The following is a 26,632-nucleotide window of genomic DNA, read 5'->3' on the forward strand; positions in this document are numbered from 1 at the left end:
CTAGCAGTTCGAAAGCACATCAAGTGCAAGTAGATAAATAGGTACCGCTCCAGCGGGAAGGTAAACAGCGTTTCCGTGCACTGCTCTAGTTCGCCAGAAGCGGCTTAGTCATGCTGGCCACATGACCCGGAAGCTGTCTGCGGACAAATGCTGGCTCCCTCGGCTTATAGAGCGAGATGAGCGCACAACCCCAGAGTCATCCACAACTGAACCTAACGGTCAGAGGTTCCTTTACCTTTACCTAGGCTCATCCATGCCCCTCCCATAACTTTGGACTCTCATTGAGACAGGCAGCTACCCTGTAACTCTGGAGATGCAAATAAGCTCCCTTTGGGCAAGTGGTGCTATGGCATCTCTGTGGCAGTCCACATGAAACAGCACACTTGAGACTAAGGTCCTTGCTTCAAGCTTCAACATAGCTTACACCAGGAAAACAGAGAAGGTAGATCTACTGGTAGACTTCTGAGTGATCTGCAGGATATCACCAAGGAATTTTGACTCCCACTTGTTTAACAATAGCAAAATGGCAGTCCCCTGCCACCCTAGATTATGCTGCTGAAATGAAGGAAGTTCAGGGGTAACCAGAAGTGGATTTTTGTGTGGAAGGACTTTGAGCTCCATTCAGTACTGGTATTCAAAACAAATTCTCTAATTCTAAGTGTGAGTTTTCAGCACCAGCCTCCAGCTGATGAATTTTGGGGTTCTAGTAATAGTAATAGTAGTAGCAGCAGTAGATTCTAAAAGTTTGAAGTCTGCCCAGTGATGACTTACAAAAATGCCTAATTATTGGGCCAATTTCAGGGGCCCAAGGCACAGCCTCATCCAATTTAACTGCCTGCTAAGGACACTTTATAATTATACCCATTAAATTTCAGTTCACTCTTGACCTTAACAATTCTTTAGTGGCAGAAGTTTCATTCCCTCTGGGGTCCTATGAAACCAATAGTGCAGCAGTGCACTCCAATATAGGTTTTTAAAAAACTGCAGTAGACCCAAAGCTGAATTCCAATAGATCTTAATATTACTGAATGGTATTCATTTAAATGTTGGACTCCTTACACAGTGTATATGAGCTTTGGGAAGCAGCCACACTCCAAACAAACATTCCTTTTTATTACACGCAGGCCAGCCTTGAAGCTATTATATGATTTTATGTTTGCTGTCTACCTGCAGTCAAAAGTGTCCAGGACTGGAATTCCCAATAGTACCATGACTTAAAAGAAACTCTGCATGGTTGCTCATTGCTTTAGTGACATGTGACACTAGATGCATTGTATTAGTCCCTTTTCCCTCAGGAAACTTTCATAAAACTATTTGAGCCATTCATTTTGCTACAGTTCTCTTGTAAATAAAATGCTTGTATAAGCAATCAATTATTCCTTGTATGAGTAATCAATTATGAGACAAAATCTGAAATTAACTAACTGTGGCAATGGATGATCAATCGCATAATGTATCCTGGATGCTGTGTCCCTCTTCAGAAGCACTGCATCACATCTTGCCAATAAAATGATAAATATCCAAAAGCAAGCTTCCTTTGCATTTTTGAAAGCTGATTTAATTTTGTAGGTGTCTTTTATAAAAAGGAGGAGGAAATAGTTATGAAAAGTGTTCTTATGAAATGCATGTTTTCTCCGATATGTTTTCTTATCTCTTTACAATCAGTGGGGATACATAGGCAATTTGATATACAGAGCACAATTTTGTACACAAAAGGGACTAATGAGCAATCTCATTTTTTCCATTAAATACATGACTTGAGTACTTGAAACAAATGAAATTTCACCATCAGTGTCTTAGGGGATTCAGTCTGGTGCTGAAAAGCAGTAGTAGTAGTAGTAAATAAAAGTAGTAAATAAAATTTGTATACTGTCCTTCATCTGAAGATCACAGGGCGGTTCGCAATATAGAAGTACAAATTAGAACCCAAAATACATAATAAAACGAAAACAAACCAGTAACCCCCTCCCACAAACACAATTTAAAAGCCCATAGAATGTTAATCTGCCAGACACCTGGTTACAGAGAAATGTTTTCACCTGGCACCTTTACCAGGCAAGTAAAGGCCTGTGTTGCCACCCTCTTGACCTCTTGTGGAGAAGCACACAAAGAAGGGCCTCTGATTATGATCGCAGGGTCTAGATTGGTTCATACGGAGAGAGGTGATTCTTGAGGTATTGCACTCCTGCAACAATGAGGAGTTTACCAGCTCATGGAGGAAAACTATGGTTAGAAAAGCCACTTGGATTGGTATACCACCTTCTCTCCTGTACCATCTGGGCTATGATACCACCCTTGAATCTCTGAGGCAATGGCTCTGGGACATATCACATAGTGATCTCCGATCTCAGTCTCATGTTATCTGTGGTCCATTAGCAGTAGGAATTCACTAAGGGTTCAATTTTCAGACACCTGCGTATCTTAGAAATTTGTCTGTACTAACATATTGGCATCTTTTCACCAAAGCCAGATTAAATGTATTCCCATCAGAAGTGTTAAATAGCAGACTGAGAGGTATCCCTTATCAAAATAGGATCTGTGTGTGCTCTCAGGACATCGACTGCATGAGGCATATTTTATTGAATTGAGGACAATATGCTCAAGCTAGGGAGCTATTGATTAAACCACTATTGGCAAATCAGCCAGGTCAATCTGAAGCCTACTATACCAAATATCTTCTGGATGACAAGTCCAATGATATCACAGTGGCCGTGGCAAAGTTTCTTTTAGTAGTCATACAAATCAAAGACCAACATACCCATGACTAAACAAATAACGTTTTGGTCTCCCTTCCCGGGAGGGGTTGTCTGTAAGACTCTGTATTTTATTCTGAATCTCCCTGCCTTGCCTTACCTGCTGTTATGGGACCCTAGGCCTGCTGATTTCCACCCTATTGGGTAATCATCTCCCCTTTGTGGTGAACGTAACCATAGGTCAAGGCAATAGCCATGAAGTAAATATACCTGTATGTGTTCTAGGTTGGAAGTGGTAACACAGAAGAGCTGATAAGTTTAGCAGAAGATTATAATTTTATAAAGTCTAAGACACACAGCAGTAAATGTTTTATAGAGTGTTCAATCGTACTGGTGCAGTCAGTTGAAAACTCTTGTTGATTCCAGCATTTATTTCAGTCCAGGACAGCTGTCAGGAAAGAAGACAGTTGAGAAATTTGGGGAACGAACAGTCAAGAGAATAGAAATCTGGCGCTTAGCACTTGTCTGTACTGATTATTTAGATGCACTTAGCCTATGTTTCTACCAATTACGTAATTACTTGTCAGAGAGTTATGAGCCTCATGGCAGGAACCTAGCCTACTCAGCTCAACAGAAAATAGAAATTCAGAGTTAAGCAGAAAGCAAACGATCAAGAATTGGGATATCCAGAATAAGAGAATTGCTGGCAACAATCCCTATGTGGTAGAGTTCCAATATTTTAAACACACCAATCTGCATGTGTTCTAAAAATGCGGCAGAGATCTATGAGAAGCATATGCTGCCACTATCCACTACTACCGCCTCCCCTGGTTTGTGATTCAAGGCATATTGGGAAATGCTTATAGGAACAGATGGGAATCTAAAGGCAAGTGCAAATTATTACCTGGCTTCTGGCACCTACTTCAGGAACACCTGGTACAATCCTGTATTGCTGTAGTTTTCTCCTTGTGTTCTCCTACATTTAGGTCTTTAAAGTGTTTGTCAGGGTCAAATTCACCAGTTCATTTTTATTTTCACTGGTGATTTGTGCAGTTGAGCTATTAATTATTATTAAAAGGCAGGTTCCTGCTCCAAAGAGCTTACAAAAGAAATATATATACAGTATGTGGTTTTACTTGCTTTTCAGATGCACTGTGTGCTATATTTGGCACCCCAAACAAATGCCTCAAAATTGGCTCACAATTGTTTGTAGCAATTCACAGTTGATCTGGTCCAGCTGTACATACCTATATACATTAATTGGATCCAGCTTATATACATCTATATTGGATCAGGACTGTGAATAGTCAATACGGACCACTATCAGGCAGCCATTTTTGTTCCACCACCATAACCATGAACACACCAAACAAGCATAAAAGCCGTCAGTGCGGATTGGGTGGTTAAGGGAGACAAGAGAGCCCAGACCACAGTCTGCACAGAAGCCTATAGGTGCAAGTACGTACCAAAATGTCATAGAACTATAGAATTGTAGAGTTGGAAGGGACACCAAGGGTCATCTGTTCCAAGCCCCTGCAATATTAGGGTTGCCATATTTTAAAGAGCAAAAAAGAGGACACATTTGTGGGCTTCTACTTTTAACTATATGGGACACGGGTGGCACTGTGGGTTAAACCACAGAGCCTAGGACTTGCTGATCCGAAGGTCGGTGGTTCGAATCCCTGCAATGGGGTGAGCTCCTGTTGCTCGGTCCCTGCTCCTGCCAATCTAGCAGTTCGAAAGCTCGTCAAAGTGCAAGTAGATAAATAGGTACCGCTCCAGTGGGAAGGTAAACGGCGTGTCCATGTGCTGCTCTGGTTCACCAGAAGTGGCTTAGTCATGCTAGCCACATGACCTGGAAGCTGTACATCGGCTCCCTCGGCCAATAAAGCGAGATGAGCGCTGCAACCCCAGAGTCGGCCACGACTGGACCTAATGGTCAGGGGTCCCTTTACCTTTACCTTTACTTTTAACTATGGGTCTCTATGATGACTCTACCCATGAAAGAAAGAGGACATGTCCTGGAAAAAGAAGACATATGGCAACCCTATGTGCACAGGGTCACTTAGAGACCTGTGAGCATCTAGAACAAGACAAAGCCTGCAACATATTACTGGAAGAAGAAAAAAAATCCACTGTGAAATCTGCTTCACAGGGTACAAACAGCATGGGAAAAGTCAATGTAATTGACATTGCTACCACGTGGTTGTAAAATTCAAAGATACTACTGAGACTTTGACTGTGGCAAAGTGGTTTCCACCCAGCTTGGTTTGGTGTGTGTGTGTGTGTGTGTGTGTGAGAGAGAGAGAGAGAGAGAGAGAGAGAGAGAGAGAGGACTGAAGCAAAGAAGTCTCAAAAAATATGGAAGTTGAAGGATTTTAGAGATGGCAGATAGTCTAATGAATGCTCAGCAGAGCGAGTATTTCAGCGTTACAGCTCAGAGAGCAATGTCAGTCAATGAAAAGAGTCCTTTGAGTATCAACTTTAATTCCTCACCACCTTGTCCTGGACACTTATCACTTACTCTCCATTCTTTCAACCAGCCACTATGCAGACTTCTGGTCTCAGAGAAACATATACATTGTCATTAAAGATTAGTCAGAGTTCGGCTTGATTTGATAAACTTGCTTCTTGATAAATCTTCTTTAGCTTCAAAAGGCTAAAATGTGGGAAGCTAATCCTCATTTCTAATTGTTGACATGGAAATTCTGCTCTTTATGTATATGTGATTTCCCCTGCTGTCCATAAATCTTCTTTGGTCTTTCTAACCCATGAAAGGGAATATTAGATTACAATCCAAACAGCGGCAGATGGAAGGAGAAAAGGGTGAATCCTGCATCCTCTCCTGCTTCCAGCACCTATGAGAGCTGCATTTGTATTCTATCATCCTCCACACACAGCCAAAGAGACCGAAGGAAAGCAGAAAACGTAGAAGACATCATTCTCATAGTAATAGGTAGCTCCTTGTCTCCTCCTTCTCCCATAAGAGCAATGGCTGTGAAGTCCGACTTAATAAACCAGAAATGAGGAACATAATATTTACAGTCACATGCTTCTCCAAGCACGGGCTCACAGTCTTTTATTCTAATTTCCAAACAACTGTATTTTCCTCTCTTTCCAGAGCTCAGCCTTCTGTATCTCAGTTAGGCCATGCCTTACAGCTCCTATGAGAGATTTCCACTTTTACCTTCTCCTGTAGCTTTGCTCTCTTTCTTTCAAGCAGAGAAGAAGCACTCCAAAACTCCATTCAACTTAGCAGTGTTCACAGTGGATTCTAAAACACAGTCATCTTGCTTCACATAAAATGGAGTCTCTCCTTCGCTAGATACATCTCTGGTGACCAATGTTAGCCAATCACATGAGAACTACTAGAGCACTCTCTATAATTCAGTTACCAACCAATCAACATCACAGTACATAGAAGCATTTACAATTTGAGTGAATTCAATTACTATATTTAACAAGCAGCGACTAGAAATATGTGTGTGATTTTTCAAGGATGACAGATTCCCCCTCCCTCAGACCCTCCAAGTGTCCCTATTTTCCAGGGACATCCCTGATTTAGAGAAGCCATCCCAGTTTCTGATTTGATCCTGGAATGTCCCACTTTTCCTTAGGATGTCCCTTTTCTCATTGGAGAAATGTTGGAGGATATGGAGTTATCCGACCAGTGAGCCATCCTGTATAGGGAAGTTTTAAAAAATGTTTACTGGGCAACCCAGTAGCATATGTGGGGTATAAATAGTAAAATTATCATTATGGAATGGGATGTCCTTATTTTCATCGGAGAAACGTTGGAGGGTATGCTCCCTGCTTCAAATAACACTAGGTGCATACTTAATATATCGATACTTTGCACTGTATACACTTAACTGATTCTCTCCATTGTTTCCATAATACTCAAGAATCTTCTAAAGACAATTCAATCTGATTTAATCACCATTTTCTTCATTTGCTGTGAGAGGAAAGAACACAATAAAATATTCCTTAATACATTTCATCAGCGTTAATGTCAGCAATTAACATTAGAACTGATTAGTAAAATGTAGAAGTTTGGTAGTTTCAGATTGCTTGAATTCCTAAACAGAAGTATGTGTAATGTTGAGATATATGAACAAATTACTATACCTTCTAGATTTATTAATTTTTATTTTTATTTTTTAAAAAAAATATTGCTACAGTTATATCCTGTCTTTTTTTCCAAGGGACCCAAGGAACATTTTTTGCTTCACAACCCACCTATGAAACAGGCTAGGCTGTGACATAATAGACTTGGCAAAGAGGAGCTTCATACATGGACCATTTTCCATGTTGAAATCTGGCACACTACTCACTGTACCACACACCCTTCCTAGGAGACCACAGGAATTATTCTAAGAACTTTGCCACAAACAAAGCATATTGTACCCAAACTGGCACACCCATAGTGACCTTGACTAGCATCCAAGTGCCTCTTAAGCTGTAATCCTCCACCCACTTTTCCAGAAATGATTAAGAACTTAATGGGACTTCCTTCCAAGCAAAGGGTGCATTGGATTATGTGGTTCTGACAGTTTCCCTGAGTTTGAGGAGGGGTTTCTGAGGCTGCTTTGTGAATAATTGTGGGAAGTGCTGAGAAGCCTGTCATATACTCCTTTAGATATCATTCAATCACTGGAATTCAAGGTTGTAGACTAATATTGACTTGTTACTTATGGACATGCAGCATGGACTAAGTTTTTCCCCCAAGTGTTTTTTGTTTCAAACAACTATTTTGACTTGGCAACCAAACTCTTTAGGTGTGAATAATAGCAATGGTCGTCAAGGCTTTTTGACTAACAGTGACAAACTCATGGCACTTATTAAGACTATGTCTGCTTTAGGCAAAGTATCACAATGATATCACAATGACGATGGTTTCATACCATATATATTTTTAAGATTAAAGTTAAAATACGAATGAAAATTAATTATAGAAATTAATCATCTCAAGATAGCTAAATGTCATCTTAAAGGACACTTTCTCCGTGACTCATTTACGCACACCCTCAAATTTGCATTTCATACCTATATTAACAACTGTTTTGTTTAAGGCTGCTCTACATGCTTTTTGTGGAAACACAAATCCAAGAAAAGCAATGAAATGCAACAGCAATTATTAGTGTGACAATAATCATATCTCATAAACGTCACTCTGTCAGTATGACTAAGTCATGATATACCTGTGGGTGATATTCTCAATTTCACCATCTCCTATGAACATTCATTTGAAAAGCGGGGGGGGGGGGGGGACGGACTTCTCCAGGCTCTTTGAGCCCACGATTTCCAATCTTATCTCTCCAATCTTTTAAACTAAAACTATTTGAAAATTCAAAAGTTCCAGAACTAGCCCAGCACCAGGTTTCTTGGAGAAATGCCATTTCATTTTCTTAGGAAAAAAATAAAGTGAATAATAAATACATCAGAATGAGTCCAAGTTTTTAATAAAAATAAGAGTTGATGCAGTTGAAGGGCCACATCCTATTGGTTTTCCAGTTATGCCTGTAATTGAAGTAGCTAGAATGTTTAATTAGGACCAAATATAAAGGTAAAGGTAAAGGTACCCCTGCCTGTACGGGCCAGTCTTAACAGACTCTGGGGTTGTGCGCCCATCTCACTCAAGAGGCCGGGGGCCAGCGCTGTCCGCAGACACTTCCGGGTCACGTGGCCAGCGTGACATCGCTGCTCTGGCGAGCCAGAGCCGCACACGGAAACGCCGTTTACCTTCCCGCTGGTAAGCGATCCCTATTTATCTACTTGCACCCGGGGGTGCTTTCGAAACTGCTAGATTGGCAGGTGCTAGGACCGAGCAGCGGGAGCGCACCCCGCCGCGGGGATTCGAACCGCCGACCTTTCGATCGGCAAGCCCTAGGTGCTGATAGCCAAGTTCAAATTCCTAGTCAGTCATCAGCTTCACTGAGTGACCATAGCTGCTTATGCACCACACATTTAAAGTACATGACTTCTTCTGAAGAATCCTAGGAACTGAAGTTATCCCCCAGAGCTGCCATTCCCAGCTCCCTTAACAGATTGTGATCAGGTGGCCTGCTCAATCTGAAGCCAACTTTTAGGCCCCTGCTCACTATCTTGCCTGCTCTCCACCTTCTGGTCACTCGTTATCTTTAAACCTGGCTTGGGATTTGATTGTCTTTCAAATAGAGGGTTCCTTCCAACAGAGCACTGCCCTCTACAGTTGAACCTCCATTTGCGTAACCCTCTGGTTACGTAAACTTCGGGATGCGCGCACGGCAAACCTTGAAGTATTTTACCGGGTTTCGCCACGCACACATGCGCAGAAGTGGTCCTCAGGTTGCGGAAACCTCGGGATCCGACCGGACCTCCAGAACGGATCCCGTCCGCAACCAGAGGTACCACTGTATTAGCATTCTTTTGTTGTTGTTGTTTAGTCATTTAGTCGTGTCCGACTCTTCGTGACCCCATGGACCAGAGCACACCAGGCACTCCTGTCTTCCACTGCCTCCCGCAGTTTGGTCAAACTCATGCTGGTAGCTTCGAGAACACTATCCAACCATCTCGTCCTCTGCCGTTCCCTTCTCCTTGTGCCCTCCATCTTTCCCAACATTAGGGTCTTTTCCAGGGAGTCTTCTCTTCTCATGAGGTGGCCAGAGTATTAGAGTCTCAGCTTCACGATCTGTCCTTCCAGTGAGCACTCAGGGCTGATTTCCTTAAGAATGGATAGGTTTGATCTTCTTGCAGTCCTTGGGACTCTCAAGAGTCTCCTCCAGCACCATAATTCAAAAGCATCAATTTTTCGGCGATCAGCCTTCTTGATGGTCCAGCTCTCACTTCCATACATCACTACTGGGAAAACCATAGCTTTAACTATACGGACCTTTGTTGGCAAGGTGATGTCTCTCCTTTTTTAGATGCTATCTAGCTTTGTCATTGCTTTTCTCCCAAGAAGCAGGCATCTTTTAATTTTGTGACTGCTGTCACCATCTGCAGTGATCATGGAGCCCAAGAAAGTAAAATCTCTCACTGCCTCCAGTTCTTCCCCTTCTATTTGCCAGGAGGTGATGGGACCAGTGGCCATGATCTAAGATCTAAACCTCTACACTCACTGTGCTTTCACAACGAGCAAATTGCAGGTACTTCACTACATCTATAAATTGTCTTTCTGGAAAACAGATAGAATCTACCATCAGGTGTACCACGATCAGTAATGGAATGCTACTTCCCCCTTTTCATACTGGATCTCTGCCACTTTCCAATCTGACGGTCTTGTTCCAAGGGCCTGACCTGGAACAGGTCTGCTAGCATCCAGCTCCTCTCTGATATACCTCCTTTAATTCCTCAGTACCTGTACAGTCCCAGCTATGATATTTTCTATCACTTTCCTATCACTCCCTTCTTGGAGTGCCTACTTTGTTTCACCTACCTGTTACTCGATTTCTGGCCTTGCTTCAACCTGTGTGCCAACAACCACCATAAGCTTTTCTGACATCAGCTTTCTGTAATAAATGCCTTAATGGTTATTATCAACCATCTGGTTTTAGATGCAGCAGGGCCTCCAGAAAAAGAACCCGATCCCCCTCCAGCTGACAAGCCTGCTGAGGCAACACAACAGGAAGAGGCACAGCTGGTCAAGGAGAAAGAAGAGACAGCCACGTGAGTAACAGTCCTAAGAAACTGGTAGTTGTCATTCATAATAAATCACTGGCACTAACGATATGCAAAGATATGAGGATCAGGCCATGCGGCTCCACAAACAAGGATTCACTAGAACTGATTCCCAAAAGAAATGACAACAGGTGCTAAACGTTCTGGAGATAATGGATATATTTTAACCCTATACTTATTTTTGTGGGGGAGTGCCATTAAAAAAAGAAAGTGTCACAAGAACACTGTTGGTTTAGACATTTGAGAAAGAGGTTGTCCATGAACTATGTCATTAATTCTTGTAGAAATGAGGGTCTTGCTGCTTTTGCTCCTCTTGTTTCCCAGTGAATGCATTGCCGGAGCCAGACTGCAGTGAGACCCGTTCTGCTTTGCAAAAATTAGGGGACTGGTTGGGTCCTTTGCAAGGCCAGCAATACCAGTAGGTCTTCGTCTGGCCATAGGATCAACCTGTGCCACACGGTGGGCATTCTGCATTGAGAAGTTTATAATATATCTGTACAGTCACAGAAACAGAGACAAAATACACAACCCACAACTAGTTTTTCACCAGGGTCATTGGTTCATCTTGGGCAGTGCAATGAAGATGTCATAAGCAGTAAGCACAATCTTTTCCATCTACAGCAGGGATGGGGAACCTGTGGCCCTCCAGATGTTTTGGGACAACAATTCCCATCATCCCTGCCCATTGGTCATGGTGAGAATGATGGGAGTTAAAGTCCAACAACATCCAGTGAGCCACAGGTTCCCCATCCCTGACCTACAACAGATTTCTTTGTCCATTAAACGTGCCTTTCTGTAATATTTATGGGGTTGTATCCAGCTTTTATAAGGGACGCGGGTGGCACTGTGGGTTAAACCACAGAGCCTAGGACTTGCCGATCAGAAGGTTGGTGGTTCGAATCCCCGTGACGGGGTGAGCTCTCGTTGCTTGGTCCCTGCTCCTGCCAACCTAGCAGTTCGAAAGTACGTCAAGTAGATAAATAGGTTTCCGTGCACTGCTCTGGTTTGCCAGAAGCGGCTTAGTCACGCTGGCCACATGACCCGGAAGCTGTACGCTGGCTCCCTTGGCCAATAAAGCGAGATGAGCGCCGCAACCCCAGAGTCGGTCATGACTGGACCTAATGGTCAGGGGTCCCTTTATCCAGCTTATATAAAGAATGTAGAGGGCAGGTAATCTTAAAGACAGACAAAAGGGAAACCAAGAGAGGAAGGGGGGGAGAATGCTATTCTGCTCAGAATGCTATTCTGTGGGTTTCCCATAGGCATCTGAGTGGCCACTGTGAAAACAGAATGATGGAATAGATCAATGTTTAGTCTGATCTAGCAGGGTTCTCCCTTATTCTCTTATAATGGTGTCCACCTGAGAGGAGCTGGAACTGAGTTCTGGAATACTGTGTCCAATTCTGGGCACCAAAATTTAAGAAGGATGTTGAGCAGCTGGAATGTGTGCAGAGAAGTGTGACCAAGATGATCAAGGGTCTGGAAACCAAGCCTTACAAGGACTGCTTGAAGGAGCTGGGTATGTTTAGCCTGGAAAAGAGGAGACATGATAGCCACCTTCAAATATCTTAAAGACTGTCACATGGAAGAAGGAGCATGCTTGTTTTCTCCTGCTCTGGAGGTAGGACTCAAACTAGTGGCATCAAGTTATGAGAAAGGAGATTCCGACTAAACATTTGGGGGGGGGGAACTTTCTGACAGTAAGAGCTGTTCAGCCGTGGAACAGACTGTTAGAATTCCTGCTCCATGATTGCAGTCATGGGATTGTTTCCTTCACATGACAGTATATGTTTTGACTCCACAGAGTGGGAAGTGACAGAGACAGGATGTTTGTGTTACTGTGTTCCGTGAAGTGGGACTATTGTTCTTTGTCCTTTTTCTCTTTGCTGTCTGATGCTCGAGAGAGAGGGAGCCATGTTACAGTGCTCCGTGTGTGTTTATATGTAAATAAAGTAGATTAGCCAAAATGTTGAGTTGCTGAGGTCTGTCACGCGAACTGCACAGACTCTGCAGATCCCTAAGTGTGCCGATGTCTGTTGGCATCGGTCGCTGTGATGTTCGGGCTGAAGAAAGCTTTTGAAGCTCCCGAACGATTGACCAGGAGGGAGGGAACATGCCAGTTGGACATGTGTCTCTGCCAGGGTCCTACTCGAGTGTAGGACAAGCTTCTGACACAAACTCCCACGAGAGGTAATAATAATAATAATAATAATAATAATAATAATAATAATAATAATAATTTATTATTTGTACCCCGCCCATCTGGCTGGGTTTCCCCAGCCACTCTGAGCGGCTTCCAACAAAGATGAAAGATACACTAAAATGTCACATATTAAAAACTTCCCTGAACAGGTGATGGACTCTCCTTCCTTGGAGGTTTTTAAACAGAGGTTGGATGGCCATCTGTCATGTCTGCTTCAGCTGAGATTCCTGCATTCCAGGGGATTGGACTAGATGACCCTTGGGTCCCTTCCAACTCTATGATTCTATGAGTTCTAGCTGGGGGGGGAGCCCTGGTTGTACTCTATGCCAGTTATATGTACCTAGGCTTAGTTATAAAGGATGGGTTTGGACCAGGGAGTTGTTTCATTTATATCCCACCTCTTTGCCTGACATAGCAGGCCTCCAAGGTGACTGTCAGTAAGCAAGAATACACAATGTTTTTTTTAAGTCACTGGCAAATGAATGGAAGTTTGAGAGCAGATGGATGGGTGATTTGAAAAGTCCACTCTCCAGGCCTCAGATGCTGTTGCTGCTGCTTCTGCTGCCACAAATCCAACAGCTACCCAAATGTGTTCTGGTTCCCTGCTCACCATTCATAATGCATCGCTTTCCAGAAGGTCCATTATGGAGAGATTTGCTCTTTTTTCGTTTTCTAGTGTATCACCTCTGGATGGAGAAGCCAATTTGTTATCCTGTCAAATGACTCACTTAGCTTCTGACAGACAGGGTGCTCACCCCAGAATATTCCTCACAGTCCATTAGCAAGAGAAATTACCCATTTTGGGGGGCTTTCCATCTCAGTACTTTCTCATGTTTAAATATACAAAATACATTGTGATTGATATTAGCAATGGTAGACAGGCATAGCCCCCGTTTGTCTGGCCACATCTAACTGTCATGTCTAAAAGCAGTGGGCATATATGAATGGCTGATGATGCTGAATAACTGAATGATGATTGAGCAGCAGAAATCCTTTAATGCCAGCTTCCTAATGATTTGAATCAGGATTCACTTTGAGACTCGCCTGTCTATTAGTATGTTGTTCCTCATCTCTTCTTCTTCCTTTAATAACAGTGCAATGGCTATTCCGATTAATAGCTTTGCAGGACAGTAATAATTTTGTCCTTGGCATCCTGTGTGTGATGAGATGAGGTGTCATATATGGAATCTCTTCAGAGTAGGAACAGTAAGATCAGCATATCTATATATACAGGAATGTGAATCCTTAATAACGGGATCAAGAAAAATATAACCATCTCTATTGTAACGGTTTTCAAGATTACTCTAAGGTTACACAAATAAACTTGAACTGTAGACTGAATTACAATCCTATATTGGGCATGTTCACTGACAAATGTATAAGCTTTTGGAAAATAAATAAATAAGTGAAATGCATGTAAACATGGTGTAGAATTCCATCATTGGTGAGCAAAGAAACCCCTGTCATTTTGCTTGTTTTCATGGCTTCAGGGGAAAAAACCCTTCACTTATTAATAATTTAATTTGATGATTCATTCACTTTTCCTGAGATTAATTCATACTAGCACATAAGGAATAGAAAAATACAATACAAGCAAGCAAACATCAATAGATTCCAATGTTAAGCTACAAAACTCAGAGCTGACATTCTCATTTAACGACAATTGGTGTAGACTTATTGATTGTGGCCATCTGTGCAATGGGTCTTCTGCTACTTTATCTGTATGTTGTAAATATCTGAAAGGAAACGGCAAGAGAACTCAGATTTACAAGTATTGTTTTCTCTTTAATGCATGCAGAAAGTAGACCACAGAAGTGTTGTGGAGCAGAAATGCGGTTGGTTCTTTATTGTAAATAAATAATATTGTAAACCCAAATCCCCTTGTTGGGAAAACAGAAGAAGATGTTTGCAGACATCTATATTTATTTGGAATGTCCCCTTTATAGTATCTTTATACCTTATTATTGTTATTGTATTTATATCCTGTTCTTCCTCAAAGAAGTTCAGGGTGGCCCACAGAGTCCTCCAGAACCCATTTTACCCTCGTGAGGCTGAGAGAGGCTGGGTCTTGAGGTCACTCACAAAATGTACAGGAAACTCAGAATGGATCAGCTGTGTAAATGGATGGTAGGAACATGGAAACACGGGAAGCTGCATTGTATCGAGACGGACTATTGGCCCATTTAGCCCACTGCTGTCTACACCGACTGGCAGCAGCTCTCAAGGTTTCAGACAGGGGCTATTCCTATCCCTACCTGGAGATGTAAGGTGTTGAACTTGGGACCGTTTGCATGCAAAGCAGAGTCCTCACTACTGAGCGAAAAACCCTCTCCACCCCAGCAATGAAGCACATAAATAGCCTATTAAAATAAGTTCCTTGTCTTTGCTACACATGTAGATTTTGCACAGTGAATATAGAAAAAAAAGTCAGACAGAGACCTGTGAGGCTCAGTCTGGCCTTTGTTTCTTGTCTAGTGGTGCTCCCACATCAGGCATTTTGTGTGGAATTACTGTGCTTCCTTCATTCCCTTTCTGTGAGGCATCCATACATCGCTGCCATCTAACCATTGTCCTCCTGTATTTCCCCTGTGTTTCTTCTGTCTTTTCTCAGGCTGCAGAAAGTCTGACCCTTTCCCTCTCTCTTTTTAGAAGAACAGAGGGTTGCTACAATCTCTGCCTGTGTTGACAGCCATGCTGCTGCTCTTCCATCTTTCTAAAATGTCAGGATTTCATGGGCTGTTCAGCACACTTTTTTCAGCAAATGTAAAATGCCAGCCTCCCCCTGCCCCTCGCACACAAACACACTGAATCCAGATTTACCTACTTCAGGAAAAATCCCTTTAAGTCAGAGCAACTAAAACATCTTGGCAGCAACCTATTTACACTATCTAAATGACTTGCTTAACCCCTATCTGGGAGCACCCTTTGTGGGCAACTCCATTTGCAGTTTACAGCAGAGAAGCAATGATACATAGCCCCAGGAGCTGCCTGTGTGTATATATGTGTGAGAGGTGTGGAGCTCACAGGCAAACTTCAGACCATAATACATGGCCTGTTGGCGAGCAGCACCCAGCTCACACCCTCCAAGGGTCCCCCTTTTCCAGGGACAGTTCCGGATTTACAGAAGCCGTCCCGGTTTCTGATTTGATCCCAGAATGCCCTGCTTTTCCTTAGGACATTCCTATTTCCATTGTCTAGGAAAGCTTTTAATGTTTGATGTATTACAGTATTTTAATATTTTGTTGGAAGCCGCCCAGAGTGGCTGGGGAAGCCCAGCCAGATGGGCGGGGTATAAATAAATTATTATTATTATTATTATTATTATTATTATTATTAGAGATATGTTGGAGGGCATGGTAGGATGTCCCTGTTTTCATTGGAGGGTATGGAGTTATGCCACCCTGAGCCAAGGAGATAAGTAACTATACAACCTTTAGAAGACATCTGAAGGTGCTTCCCAGTCAGATGGATGGGGCATAAATAATACGATGATGATGATGATGATGATGATGATGATGATGATATAGACATCCCTAGTGTCATTGGAGACCATGCCCAGTTGGTGGTCTAACTACTTTAGCGAACAACGCTGAAGGCAAATACATCATAGATAAGGAACAATGGCAGTTATTTTGGGATGGGAGCTATTACTCCTTTGCTGTCCACTATTGAAACATGCTGAAATCAGAGTAGAAGGAGGGGATAGCTTTTGAATCTGTTTCAAAGTATACAAAGCATGGGAGAGGGAGAAAGTCACCACATCAGTGAGGTAATTTAAAAATCCACCTGCGGGATTAGCTAGAGCGATGGCATAGCCAGCTATTACCTCAGCAAGGAAGGGGTTGAACAGCCTACACAGGCTGACCATATGTCCTGACTTATTCAATCACAGAGGAATTATATAGCATAAATGGAACAGGCATAAAAACTTTACATGCCTCATTACTTCTCTTTTTCAGCTGTGTACTGTCTCTTATTAACACAGCCTTTGGCCCAAGAGCTTTTAAATTCCACAATCGGTGGACATTTTTATTTTTTGGTAATGTTCATTTCTTCATGGAAAAAAATAATAATTGTCTTTACGGAGTTACACCCTTAACGAGATAGAGGATTTCAGATTCTGAACCCCACACAGATTTTCTGTATATCTGAGCCAAAATTAATATCACCCACGCAAGCCAAATTTCCAAGTGAAGAGGTGAGAGAATTTGGGGGCAGCCTTGAAAATTTTAAACCTTCAGTATTGCACAGTTTTTCATATTACAGGAACCAGGGTTGTTGGGTGCTTTTTTTATTTCCCTTTTAAAAAAAAAATCAGGTCATCACATTTTTTAAATACATAGGGCACAGATGAAATTATAATAACAACCAACTCTTTTCAGCCCAGAACCCTACAATTTGGTTTAAGATTTTCTGTCTGGAAGCTGCCGTTATCTCTCTTTGAATTATTAGGACCTTCCAAGCATGTGAAGCAATAAGCTGGCTCTACTAATTATTCCTGAAAGGCTCATTAAAGGTGTTTCAGACTGAACAAGGTTAATCATCCATTAATAGAAAAACCATGTGACATAGCTCCTCTGAATTTCTGTTAAATAAAAGTTTAATTGATTGGGTATATGTTCTTCACACTTTCTCATACCTTGTTCATGTCACAAAACTAGTAATTAAAATAAAATATTATTCAGAGTTTAATTGGATACCTGAGTTGGAGAACTGTATGCATTGCGTAGCCATGGGGTTGTTTTCATTCCTTAGCTCTATAATGAAGACTAAAGGATTCTCAACCTGTTGTGACAGCCTAACTAAGACAACTAGGAAGGAAATTTCCATGACAAACCTTTAACTGTAGCAGAACAAAATATCTGGCTGAATACATGTATTCAGTGGACTTGAACTATGGCTAAAAGCTGACAGAGTCCATTCAATAGTCTTGTAGCACCTTAAAGACTATCACACTTAATTTATTTGTGGCATATGCTTTCATAGTCTAAAGTCCACTTTGTCTGGTGTGTGAAGCAATTGATCACCTAAATAATAATAATAATAATAATAATAATAATAATAATAATAAAAAAATTTATACCCTGCCCATCTGGCTGGGTTTCCCAAGCCACTCTGGCCAGCTCCCAACAGAATATTAAAAACACGATAAAAGTTCAAACATTTAAAACTTCCCTAAACAAGACTGCTTTCAGATGTCTTCTAAAAGTCAGATAGTTGTTTATTTCCTTGACATCTGGTGGGAGGGTGTTCCACAAGGTGGGCACCACCACCAAGAAGGCCCTCTACCTGGTTCCCTATAACCTCACTTCTCACAATGAGGGAACTGCCAGAAGGCCCTCGGAGCTGGACCTCAGCAGAACAATGGGGGTGGATAGTAGGTAGGTATAAATTGCAAAAGGCAAACAGACAGGTGGGTTCTTCTCCCTGCCCTCCAAAAAGGAGGTCAAAGAGCTAAACAATGGAACTGATAGCAGATGTGCTGCATTTCTGTGCAATTACTACAAGATCAAATCATATACAACCTTCACTATACTCCACTCAGGCACGCAAGAAGCCTCAGAGTTGAAGAACACATCCTAGTCCGGCAAAAACCATACCGTCTGACTTTTTCATACCCAAAAACGGGACGTGTGTCTTCTGGGACATGCTCCCGAGGAAGTCATACGACCCACACCTCGCTCTCATTCCCCAAAGAGCACTTTTTCAGGGGGAGAGAGTGCAGTGTGAGAGCATGCAAGATCAGAGCACCCAAAATGGCCTCCGTGATCTCGCATGAAAAAACGGGATGTCCTGTTTTCCCAGGGCACTTGGCAGGTATGCAAAAACATGTATGGATGAGGCAGAGCTAGTGCAGGGTGTGGCTTTGGAAAAGTCCTGAAGGCCTGCTAGAGAGGCTTCCGGGGGGGGGGGTTGTCACATTAAGCTCCCATGCTTGATCAGCTGTGTCTTGGTTTCATGGCCACCCGTGTCCACTTCTATTGCTTCTTATGTGCTATGTAGTAAATAGCAGTATTGGCTTAATGACAGTTTTGATCAAGAAAACAGTGTGGAAGAAAGGGTTTGCTTCTCTGTAGATATTAATGGTATATGCATCTGATGAAAGGGGCTGTGATGCTGCCTTATACCACAATCAGTTTGTTCAGATTTAAAGCACCGCTGTTTGGGGCAACTGACCAAGTCTCAGGAATGTATGACTCCCTGATACTATATTTGGATAATGCTCGTATCCTGCCTGTACTTCTCTTCACAAGGCACCAGGTGCTCAGACCTGGAACTCTAGCTGTGGACCCCAGTCATCTTGTTCTACTTGTTCAGCTTGCTAGTGGAGGGACCGTCTAACCTCATCTCTGCTGCTCTGTGGCATCACCACCACAAAGAAATGAGAGGTGGTAATGCTACTGTTAGCATAGCAGGGATCAGCTGACACAAGGGGCTGATAGGCTTCCACCTGATTCTATGAAACTGCTGACTTGGTCTGGCACCTTTACTCATCCAACCACCAGCCCAGTCTCTAACCTCTTTGAGTTAATGGACGATCTGTGATCAGAGCCTGAAGGATGTAGCCCACCAGCAACTTCATAAACCTTCTGGGTTTCCCACCAACCTGTTTGCCAAAAAGAGGGGAGCAAGACAACCATAATACGTGGCTGATGCGCTGCATTCATCTTGGCGGTCACGAGTTGTACGGACCTCTATTAGGAGACTCCTATTGATTTAGACAATGGCTTGGAAATAATGTGAAGACCTAAATGGTGATGTATAGTCTGCTTTAGCATGCCTGCAATCTACTTACGCTCAAGAGTATCTATGATGTTGTTTAGGCTCATAATCGGAGCTACTAAACCAGCAATTAATTATGCTATTAATCACTGTGCTTACATTAATTATAGCTCAGAGGAATTGCCTGGTAAAATGAAAGTCACATCCATCTAAATTCAGCCTACCTGCTGGAGCATGAAACAAGTTTCAAGATACCGTATTAATTTTGTGATGCTTCAAAAAGAGAGAGAGAGAGAGAGGAAAAATGAACATGCTACCACCACTTTCTGGGCCTGTATTCAAACAAACTATAGGCATGGTCACACACATGCTCTAAGTGTGGGTGGGGGCAGTGGCGGAGGAAGAGGAGTGCGGGGGGAGTGCACCACCCCCGGCAGCGTGATCCCAGTGGGGTGCCATCGTGGGTTCCTCCCACCCGTGCTAGGCACCATGCCCCCACAGGCGGCGCGCCACATCCCTCTGTGCAACCAACGAATCTGATAAAGTGGGGTCCCTGGTTGTGCAGAGAAGTCTACCCATGTTTCAGTGAACATAAGTAGAAGCCCCCTGAATAGCTTTCCCTTGTAATGTAGGGAAGATCAAAGACTCTACACAAGAAGAACTTGGGGCTGGGGCTTGCATGTGTGCCCTGTTCATCACCCACACTTTGAGCATTCAGCCAAATTCCTGAACACACCTTTTGTCTCACTACCATCTGGATCCATCCTAGTGCAAATATTTCTGGTCTTATTCCACAAGCATGCAGAGAGTACTCACATTGGTTCTATGATGTAGCTCAAAGTGGCATTCACAGTGTCCCCAGATAGGATTACATGCAGGCACTGCCCACAGCCATATTTGATACAGTTTCTATATCCTGTGTCTCCATTTAGCACCCATTAATTTGTTCTCCAAAGTACTCCCCTCTTCCCACTTTGAAAAGTTTGTTCACACTCTGGTTCAGCCTGCAAACTAAGACTGTTCAAAGTTGAAGTCTTGTAGCAGAAACCTGGATTCACCACTACATAATTAAAAGAAACTTCTAATACTTCTGCTTTTGGATTCTGCTTTTTGGATTCTAATACTTCTGCTTTTGGATACGGTATCTTGAAACTTGTTTCATGCTCCAGCAGGTAGGCTGAATTTAGATGGATGTGACTTTCATTTTACCAGGCAATTCCTCTGTACTATACTCAGTGGATATAGTACAACATGTGTAGGAAAGATGCACAATGCTTAGCCTCCTTTATAATCACTAACAGGGACTTCCCCAAAGACCTCCGTAATCAAGCAGAGATATAAGGGATCAGGCTGTGCTTAAGCTGTTCCTGGACCTAAGTCATCAAAAGCCTTGTAAATTAATACAAGAACATTGGAAACTGGCCCAGCAGTGTAAACATGCATTTCCAAGTTTTGTTCACGAGCTGCTCCCCACGCAAGGTGCACATCATTTTGCTTAGTGCCAGAAGATGCTAACACATGCATCTGATTAGGAGATGACAAAAGAAGGGAGGGATAGGCAATGGAAAGACACAGAAGTGCGAGAATAGAGGTCAGTAACCCAATAAGCATGGGATGATGTAACTATACACATGTATAGAATAACATTATCCTCATCCTTCCCCGGCCTGGCCGAGACTGAGAAACCTTTTCTGCCAAATAGTGACAGAGTTTATGTTATGAACTGCACACCCGAGCTAAAACTGGTTGAGCCCAGAAATCTCACATTTCTTTTGGAAGGATTATGGATTAGAGAAAAAATATTACACAAATGTATGTTATTGGGATACACTCATCCTGATCTATGACTCATTAAGAAGGCCCTTTGGCATTCAATATTGGATAGCCTCAATTTATTACAAATCAGCAATCACAACAGAAAATATTATGTTTGTTTACACTTGAACAACAGCCAGAAAATCCATCATGATATACTGCCTAAACAAGAATACGATTCCTTCACTTTGAGAAAAGGCAGGGGGAAGTGGACCCACCATTTTAGACTCGCAGTTCTCAAAATGTGAGTCAGGAGGGGCTGCTCTTACTAAGCCTGCTGGTCCCCAACTGTGTTTTCGGAGCCCATTAGTGTGATTCGAGGGACCAAGAGAGTAATTATTCAAATAAATGAAGGTGCTTAGAAACGTGCGAATTCAAAACAAAACTTAAATTTGCCGAATGTCATATTGCAAGGCACACATTTATTTGGAAGTAAAATCAGCATTGCCAGCTCTTGAAATAAAGAATTCTGGTACATGGCTGAGGTCAGGTATTTGGTCTCCAGAGCAAGTCTAGGAATGAGTGGATTCAAAAGGGAGAGCTTACCATTTTAGGTGTTACTTCTATAATGTACAGAATACTTGGGAAATGCTGAAGGGAAGAAATAGTTTGTGCCTCGAGGCCCCAAGAACCATCCCCCAAATAAATACACACGGACACTTATATTAGTTTAAGTTTTTAGGCAAAATTTTTGGCCACAACTTTATTGAAATACAATCACATGAGCGGTATTGGCTTAGGCACAGTCTCCCCACTATAACTGGCTCCACCTCTCAGGGTGATTGTCAAATGGGGTAAACCAAACGAGGCAGCTAGGTCGATGAGGACCAAACTAAGCTCACCCCAGGGTTCCTGTGGTCCTGGCATGGCCCTAGCCCCTCAAGAAGACTTTCGACGAGATCCAGGACCCCCAGATTCCTTTAACGGAATACCCAGTTCCTGGAGGGGCAGGTGATGGCCGCACCTCCCCTCCCCACAATCCAACTGAGCCAATGCCTAACAGCCACCTTACAAGTTGTGATGATTTGCCAAGGGGTAGGCGAAAACCAAATGGCTAAAGCCAATCTGCCAAATGGAAAAATTCCTACCCAGCCCCTGTTCCAAAACAGGCGACCCAAACCAAAGCAAGGCCAAGCAACTCTAACTAAACTAGGGAGTGTGGGCGGGTGTTCAACAGTGCGAAGCAAGTGCCCCTCCTTGCATCACACTGCTGTTTTTAAAGCCCCTGGGATCACGCCACCCACTGGCTATTGGCTAAAATTGCCTAGTGTGATCCCAGGAGAATGGCCAGGACTTCTTGCTCCTACCCCCCCATTTTAACCCTATCAAGTGAGCTCTTGGGTCCCGCGCACAACCAGGACCCTCTGTTATGAGGATCCCGTTTAGAGGCAGGGATGGCTTTTCTCCTTGTTTTCTCAGCAGCAGGCCTGAAAGCAAACACACAGGACCATCCCAGCTGGCAGTCCTAAAGGAAGTCCTATTAGATGTTAATAGGGTTCATATCCAACTAAAAATGGCAATGTTCAGGCTGCCAACTTCAGTGCCTTTGGATCAGGCTAGAAATGTGTACAAAAGGTTAATGTTTCCCATTTAAACTTTGTTAATTAAGTCATTAGTCTTATATAATTGTTTAATTAAACCATATAATTAATAAGTGCATCTTTTAGGAGCAGGAGCTTCAGACAAATCGCATGACTCGGCCATCAGTAAGACCGTGCTAGGAAGTACACACAGACTCATCCAAGTCACAAAGGGCAGAGAAGCCAGCTTGTTGTTCAGCTATTTCAATATAAAAGAAAGACAAGGAAAATAATGAGAAAAGAAAACAGTAATTAAACCCTTTTCTTCCAAGCTGATTAGTTAAGGGGAAATTAAGGGGAGACTCATCAATAATCCCCCAATCACACAGTACAGGAACCAGTAAAAGAGACAAAAGCTATAAGGATGCTTTTAAGTAATGTTGCAAGGACCTTTGATGGGAAGAACTTGCTTGTGAGTAAACATTACAGAAGAAACCTGGCACAGGGAAGGGCATTGCTACAGTGCAATATTGCGCTTTTTTGATTCTGCTTCCCACTGACTACTGAAAAACCTAACAGGACAGCCAGCAGAAGTTACTCCTGTTCCAAACTCTGTTCGGCAGGAATTTGACTTATATACCACCCTTTTTGGTATCTGGGTTCTGCTGGGTCACGTGAACAAGCTAAAAAGGGTTTGTAATACCCCACCTTACCCAGCTACTCCCCAGAATGCCCCTTTTTTGGACTGAGCACCCGCTTAGCTGGGGGAGGGCAAGTGTAACCAGACATGGAAACTCAAGATCCACCAATTCCAAACTCTCTCATCAAGGCAGATCTTGGGTTTGGATTATGTGGTTAGTGTGGCAGGAGCTCAAGATCTATTCTGTATCTTCTGAAGATGTAGGAGAGAGGAAGGTTGGATGTTTTCCCCTTCTGGAAATTTGTGTGTGGGAAGATGTGCATTCTGTAGGCGTTATGGGCAGTGCTTTTTTTCTTAAAAAATGTTTAGGGGTACTCTCATTTTGACTCAAGAAAATCACCATTTTATAGTTCCAATCGGGGGAAATAAATACAGTAAATGGACAAAAGTACAAGGATTCACAAAATGTTTAGGGGAATGCTTACCCCCTGCATACCCTCAGAAAAAAAACACTGATTATGGGCATCTTTCCCCTTCAGACAAGACCCACAAAAGCAAATAGAGAAATAGCCAGGTAAACAATTATCTGCATAAGCTCTGGGAAGGACAATCTGGTAGAGAAGACTAAGCTTAGTGCCCTTCCATAGCTTTCATGTAATAATGAACATAGTCATCTTTATTTCAACATTTATGGTAGGGAAGTATATATTTTCCTAAGAATTTCAAACGGCAAAATAACTCCCCCCCCCAGCTGATCACTCAAGCTCTTCCCCTGCTTTTGAGTTTAGTTCTGTGGACCCTAGAGATTTTCTATTCTAAATATTTGGTTACTCATCCAGACTAAAGCCAATCTATCATATGTTTATGATCCACCCATTTTCATATTAAGTGTATTTTCTGTCTTCTCTTAAAAATACATTAACATGCTTTACAAATATTTAAATTAAACACAGGCTGCCTTTCCCAGCTGAGTCTCAGCCCTGTTTTGCAGTTGCCCCAGTGGAATTCCTTTCACATCATTAGAGAATGGGGGTTAGGAAGAGGTGCAGCTTCAGTGCAGGCTGAGCACAATCTAATATATCCAGTCAATCTGAATATTCCATATGACTATGAAGTCAGTTTCACAGAGAAAGGATTGGGTTGTTGTTTTTTTACAGAAGGGTTGTGTTTCTCCTCATCCAAGACACACCCCTAACAATCATGGCAGTGTCAGAACTTAACTATCAAACCAGCACCTCTCAGCTGTGGGAAAAGCTAAGCATATGTGTTTATTTGTGAAAGAGGGGTGTGTGCAAGCATACACATTTCCTCCTCTCCAACCTGTCTCTTTTATGCATCAAGCCAGTTGTGGGGGACACAGAAAGGTCAATGTGAATTGTGGGGTAGGTTGGGAGGCAAGATTTTTCGTCATATGCTATAAATCTGAAATAAATACAGTAGAGGTCCTGATTCTCTAACTGCAAAGACCACCAGGGTTCTTCTAACTATGCCCTGGGAGGCCCTCTCTAAACATCAACTCTCCATTCTATAGTATTGTTTCCTGAGTCCTAAGACTGTTGTACAAGTTGTTGACTATCTTTGCAGATTAAAGTTGTGCATTATGCCAATCTTAATTCTGTGCTGCACATTCATGGATTCAAATTCATCCCTTTACCTTGCCTCCTCTCAGTTGCTCCAGGTACTTACCTCCATTTCCATCTCACTTAACGCTCGTTCACACATTACACTGTGCACATGTACAAACTGTCTCTACACAGGTAGAAATAGTTGTGTGAAATAGATTACACATGTAGTTTTATACAGTTCATTTATTGTGCACACAGGTACACAAGATGGTGTGCTTGTTTGTTTGGCTTAAAAAAATTAATCAAAATGAACATTTAACACTCAACATGAAAACATTGAAGGCACACTACCAGCTCTTCCACTGACACGTGAAGAAGGGGTGAGAAGAATAAATAAGCAGGGGGGAGAAAATGGGGCAGCTGGACAGGGGTGGAAAGAGGTCACCATATGATTGGCTTGAAGACCCAAAGCCAGACTGGCCTTTGCAAGTTATGTGTACATTAAAAGCATATGTAGATGTCATGAATAGTTCCATATAAAGTCATATTTGGCAGAGACAATGCTCAAATGGGAACAATTGTTCATATATGTCATAAAGAGTCCACCAAACAGCTGCAAAATCCTCAGTGTTCTGTGTTTCCACTTAATAATTTCAAGTGGTAGGCGAGCTTTTCCAGAATAGCAGTATTGACACTTGTACACTTCTTGAATGTTTAGTTACAGAGTGAGGGAGGAGAAAGGCAGTGAAAGTTTAGGAGAGGGGCTGTCTGATCATAGCTAGAAGGGGCTCCTTTTATTATTACAGTGGTACATCAGGTTACAAACACTTCGGGTTATAAACACTTCAGGTTACAAACTCCGCTAACCCAGAAGTAGTACCTCGGGTTGCGAACTTTGCCCCAGGATGAGAACAGAAATCGCGCACCGGTGGTGCGGCGGCAGCAGGAGGCCCCATTAGCTAAAGTGGTTAAGTGGTTAAGAACAGACCTCCAGAATGAATTAAGTTCGTAACCCAAGGTACCACTGTAAAAGCAAGGCACACAGAGAAATAATAATAATATAATAATAATTTATTATTTATACCCCACCCATCTGGCTGAGCCCCCCCCGCCACTCTGGGTGGCTTCCAAACGAATGTTAAACACACAATTTGTGCCTTACATGTGAACAGGATGAACATGCGAATGATATCCCCCACCATCACATTTAATGTTAGCCCCAAAGTTGCAAAGATTGGAATTTTCCAGCATCTGGTAGGCCACAATATGTGGATGTTGTGCATGCCTGACCCACCAGACCACTGGTGGGTCAAGACAATGGTTCCACTACTCAAGACTGAGTTGGGGTGAGGTTCATCCGTCTTATTATTACTTGCCTTCAACTGTTTTTACCTTTCAAAGCACTGTTCTCCTTCTCTCTCTTCCCACATAAACAGGACAGAGAATAAGCGACCAGGAACCCCCATAAATGAATATGCTCAAACTCAGCTTCAAGAAATCATCAAGCAGATGCGAGAAAGGACCGCTACGTATAAAGAAAAACTGAGTGACCCAGTCATCTCCTCTCCTGAGCCCAGTCCAACAGCAAGTAAGTTCATTTGTATAGTTGTAAACTCTCAGAACGTATTTTGTATAGTCAACCATCTACCTATATCTGTATTTAGTTGTGTTTGGTTCCTTTTGCTATGGCTTGTGGCTGATTCAAATAAAGATTTTATCTCTCTAAGTTCATGGAAACAAATTGCAGCCTCGCCAACACTTCCACTTGTCCTTTGCCTAGAAGGCACAGGTCTGAGTGGTTTTCCACTTGACCC

General features: G+C 42.6%; 1 protein-coding gene across 1 annotated transcript in view; it reads left to right on the top strand.

Moving 5' to 3' along the window:
- The window catches only part of CNGB3 (cyclic nucleotide gated channel subunit beta 3), a 93,510-nt gene that overhangs the window by 31,751 nt on the left and 35,127 nt on the right, over window positions 1-26,632 (top strand). Inside the window, exons 5-6 of the mRNA XM_053395821.1 lie at window positions 10,229-10,340; window positions 26,255-26,406. Of these exons, the coding sequence (XP_053251796.1) occupies window positions 10,229-10,340; window positions 26,255-26,406 (264 nt within the window). The remainder of the gene's footprint in view (window positions 1-10,228; window positions 10,341-26,254; window positions 26,407-26,632) is intronic.

This window comes from Podarcis raffonei, chromosome 7 (assembly GCF_027172205.1).
Source record: "Podarcis raffonei isolate rPodRaf1 chromosome 7, rPodRaf1.pri, whole genome shotgun sequence".
In the NCBI taxonomy this organism is placed as follows: Eukaryota; Metazoa; Chordata; class Lepidosauria; order Squamata; family Lacertidae; genus Podarcis; species Podarcis raffonei.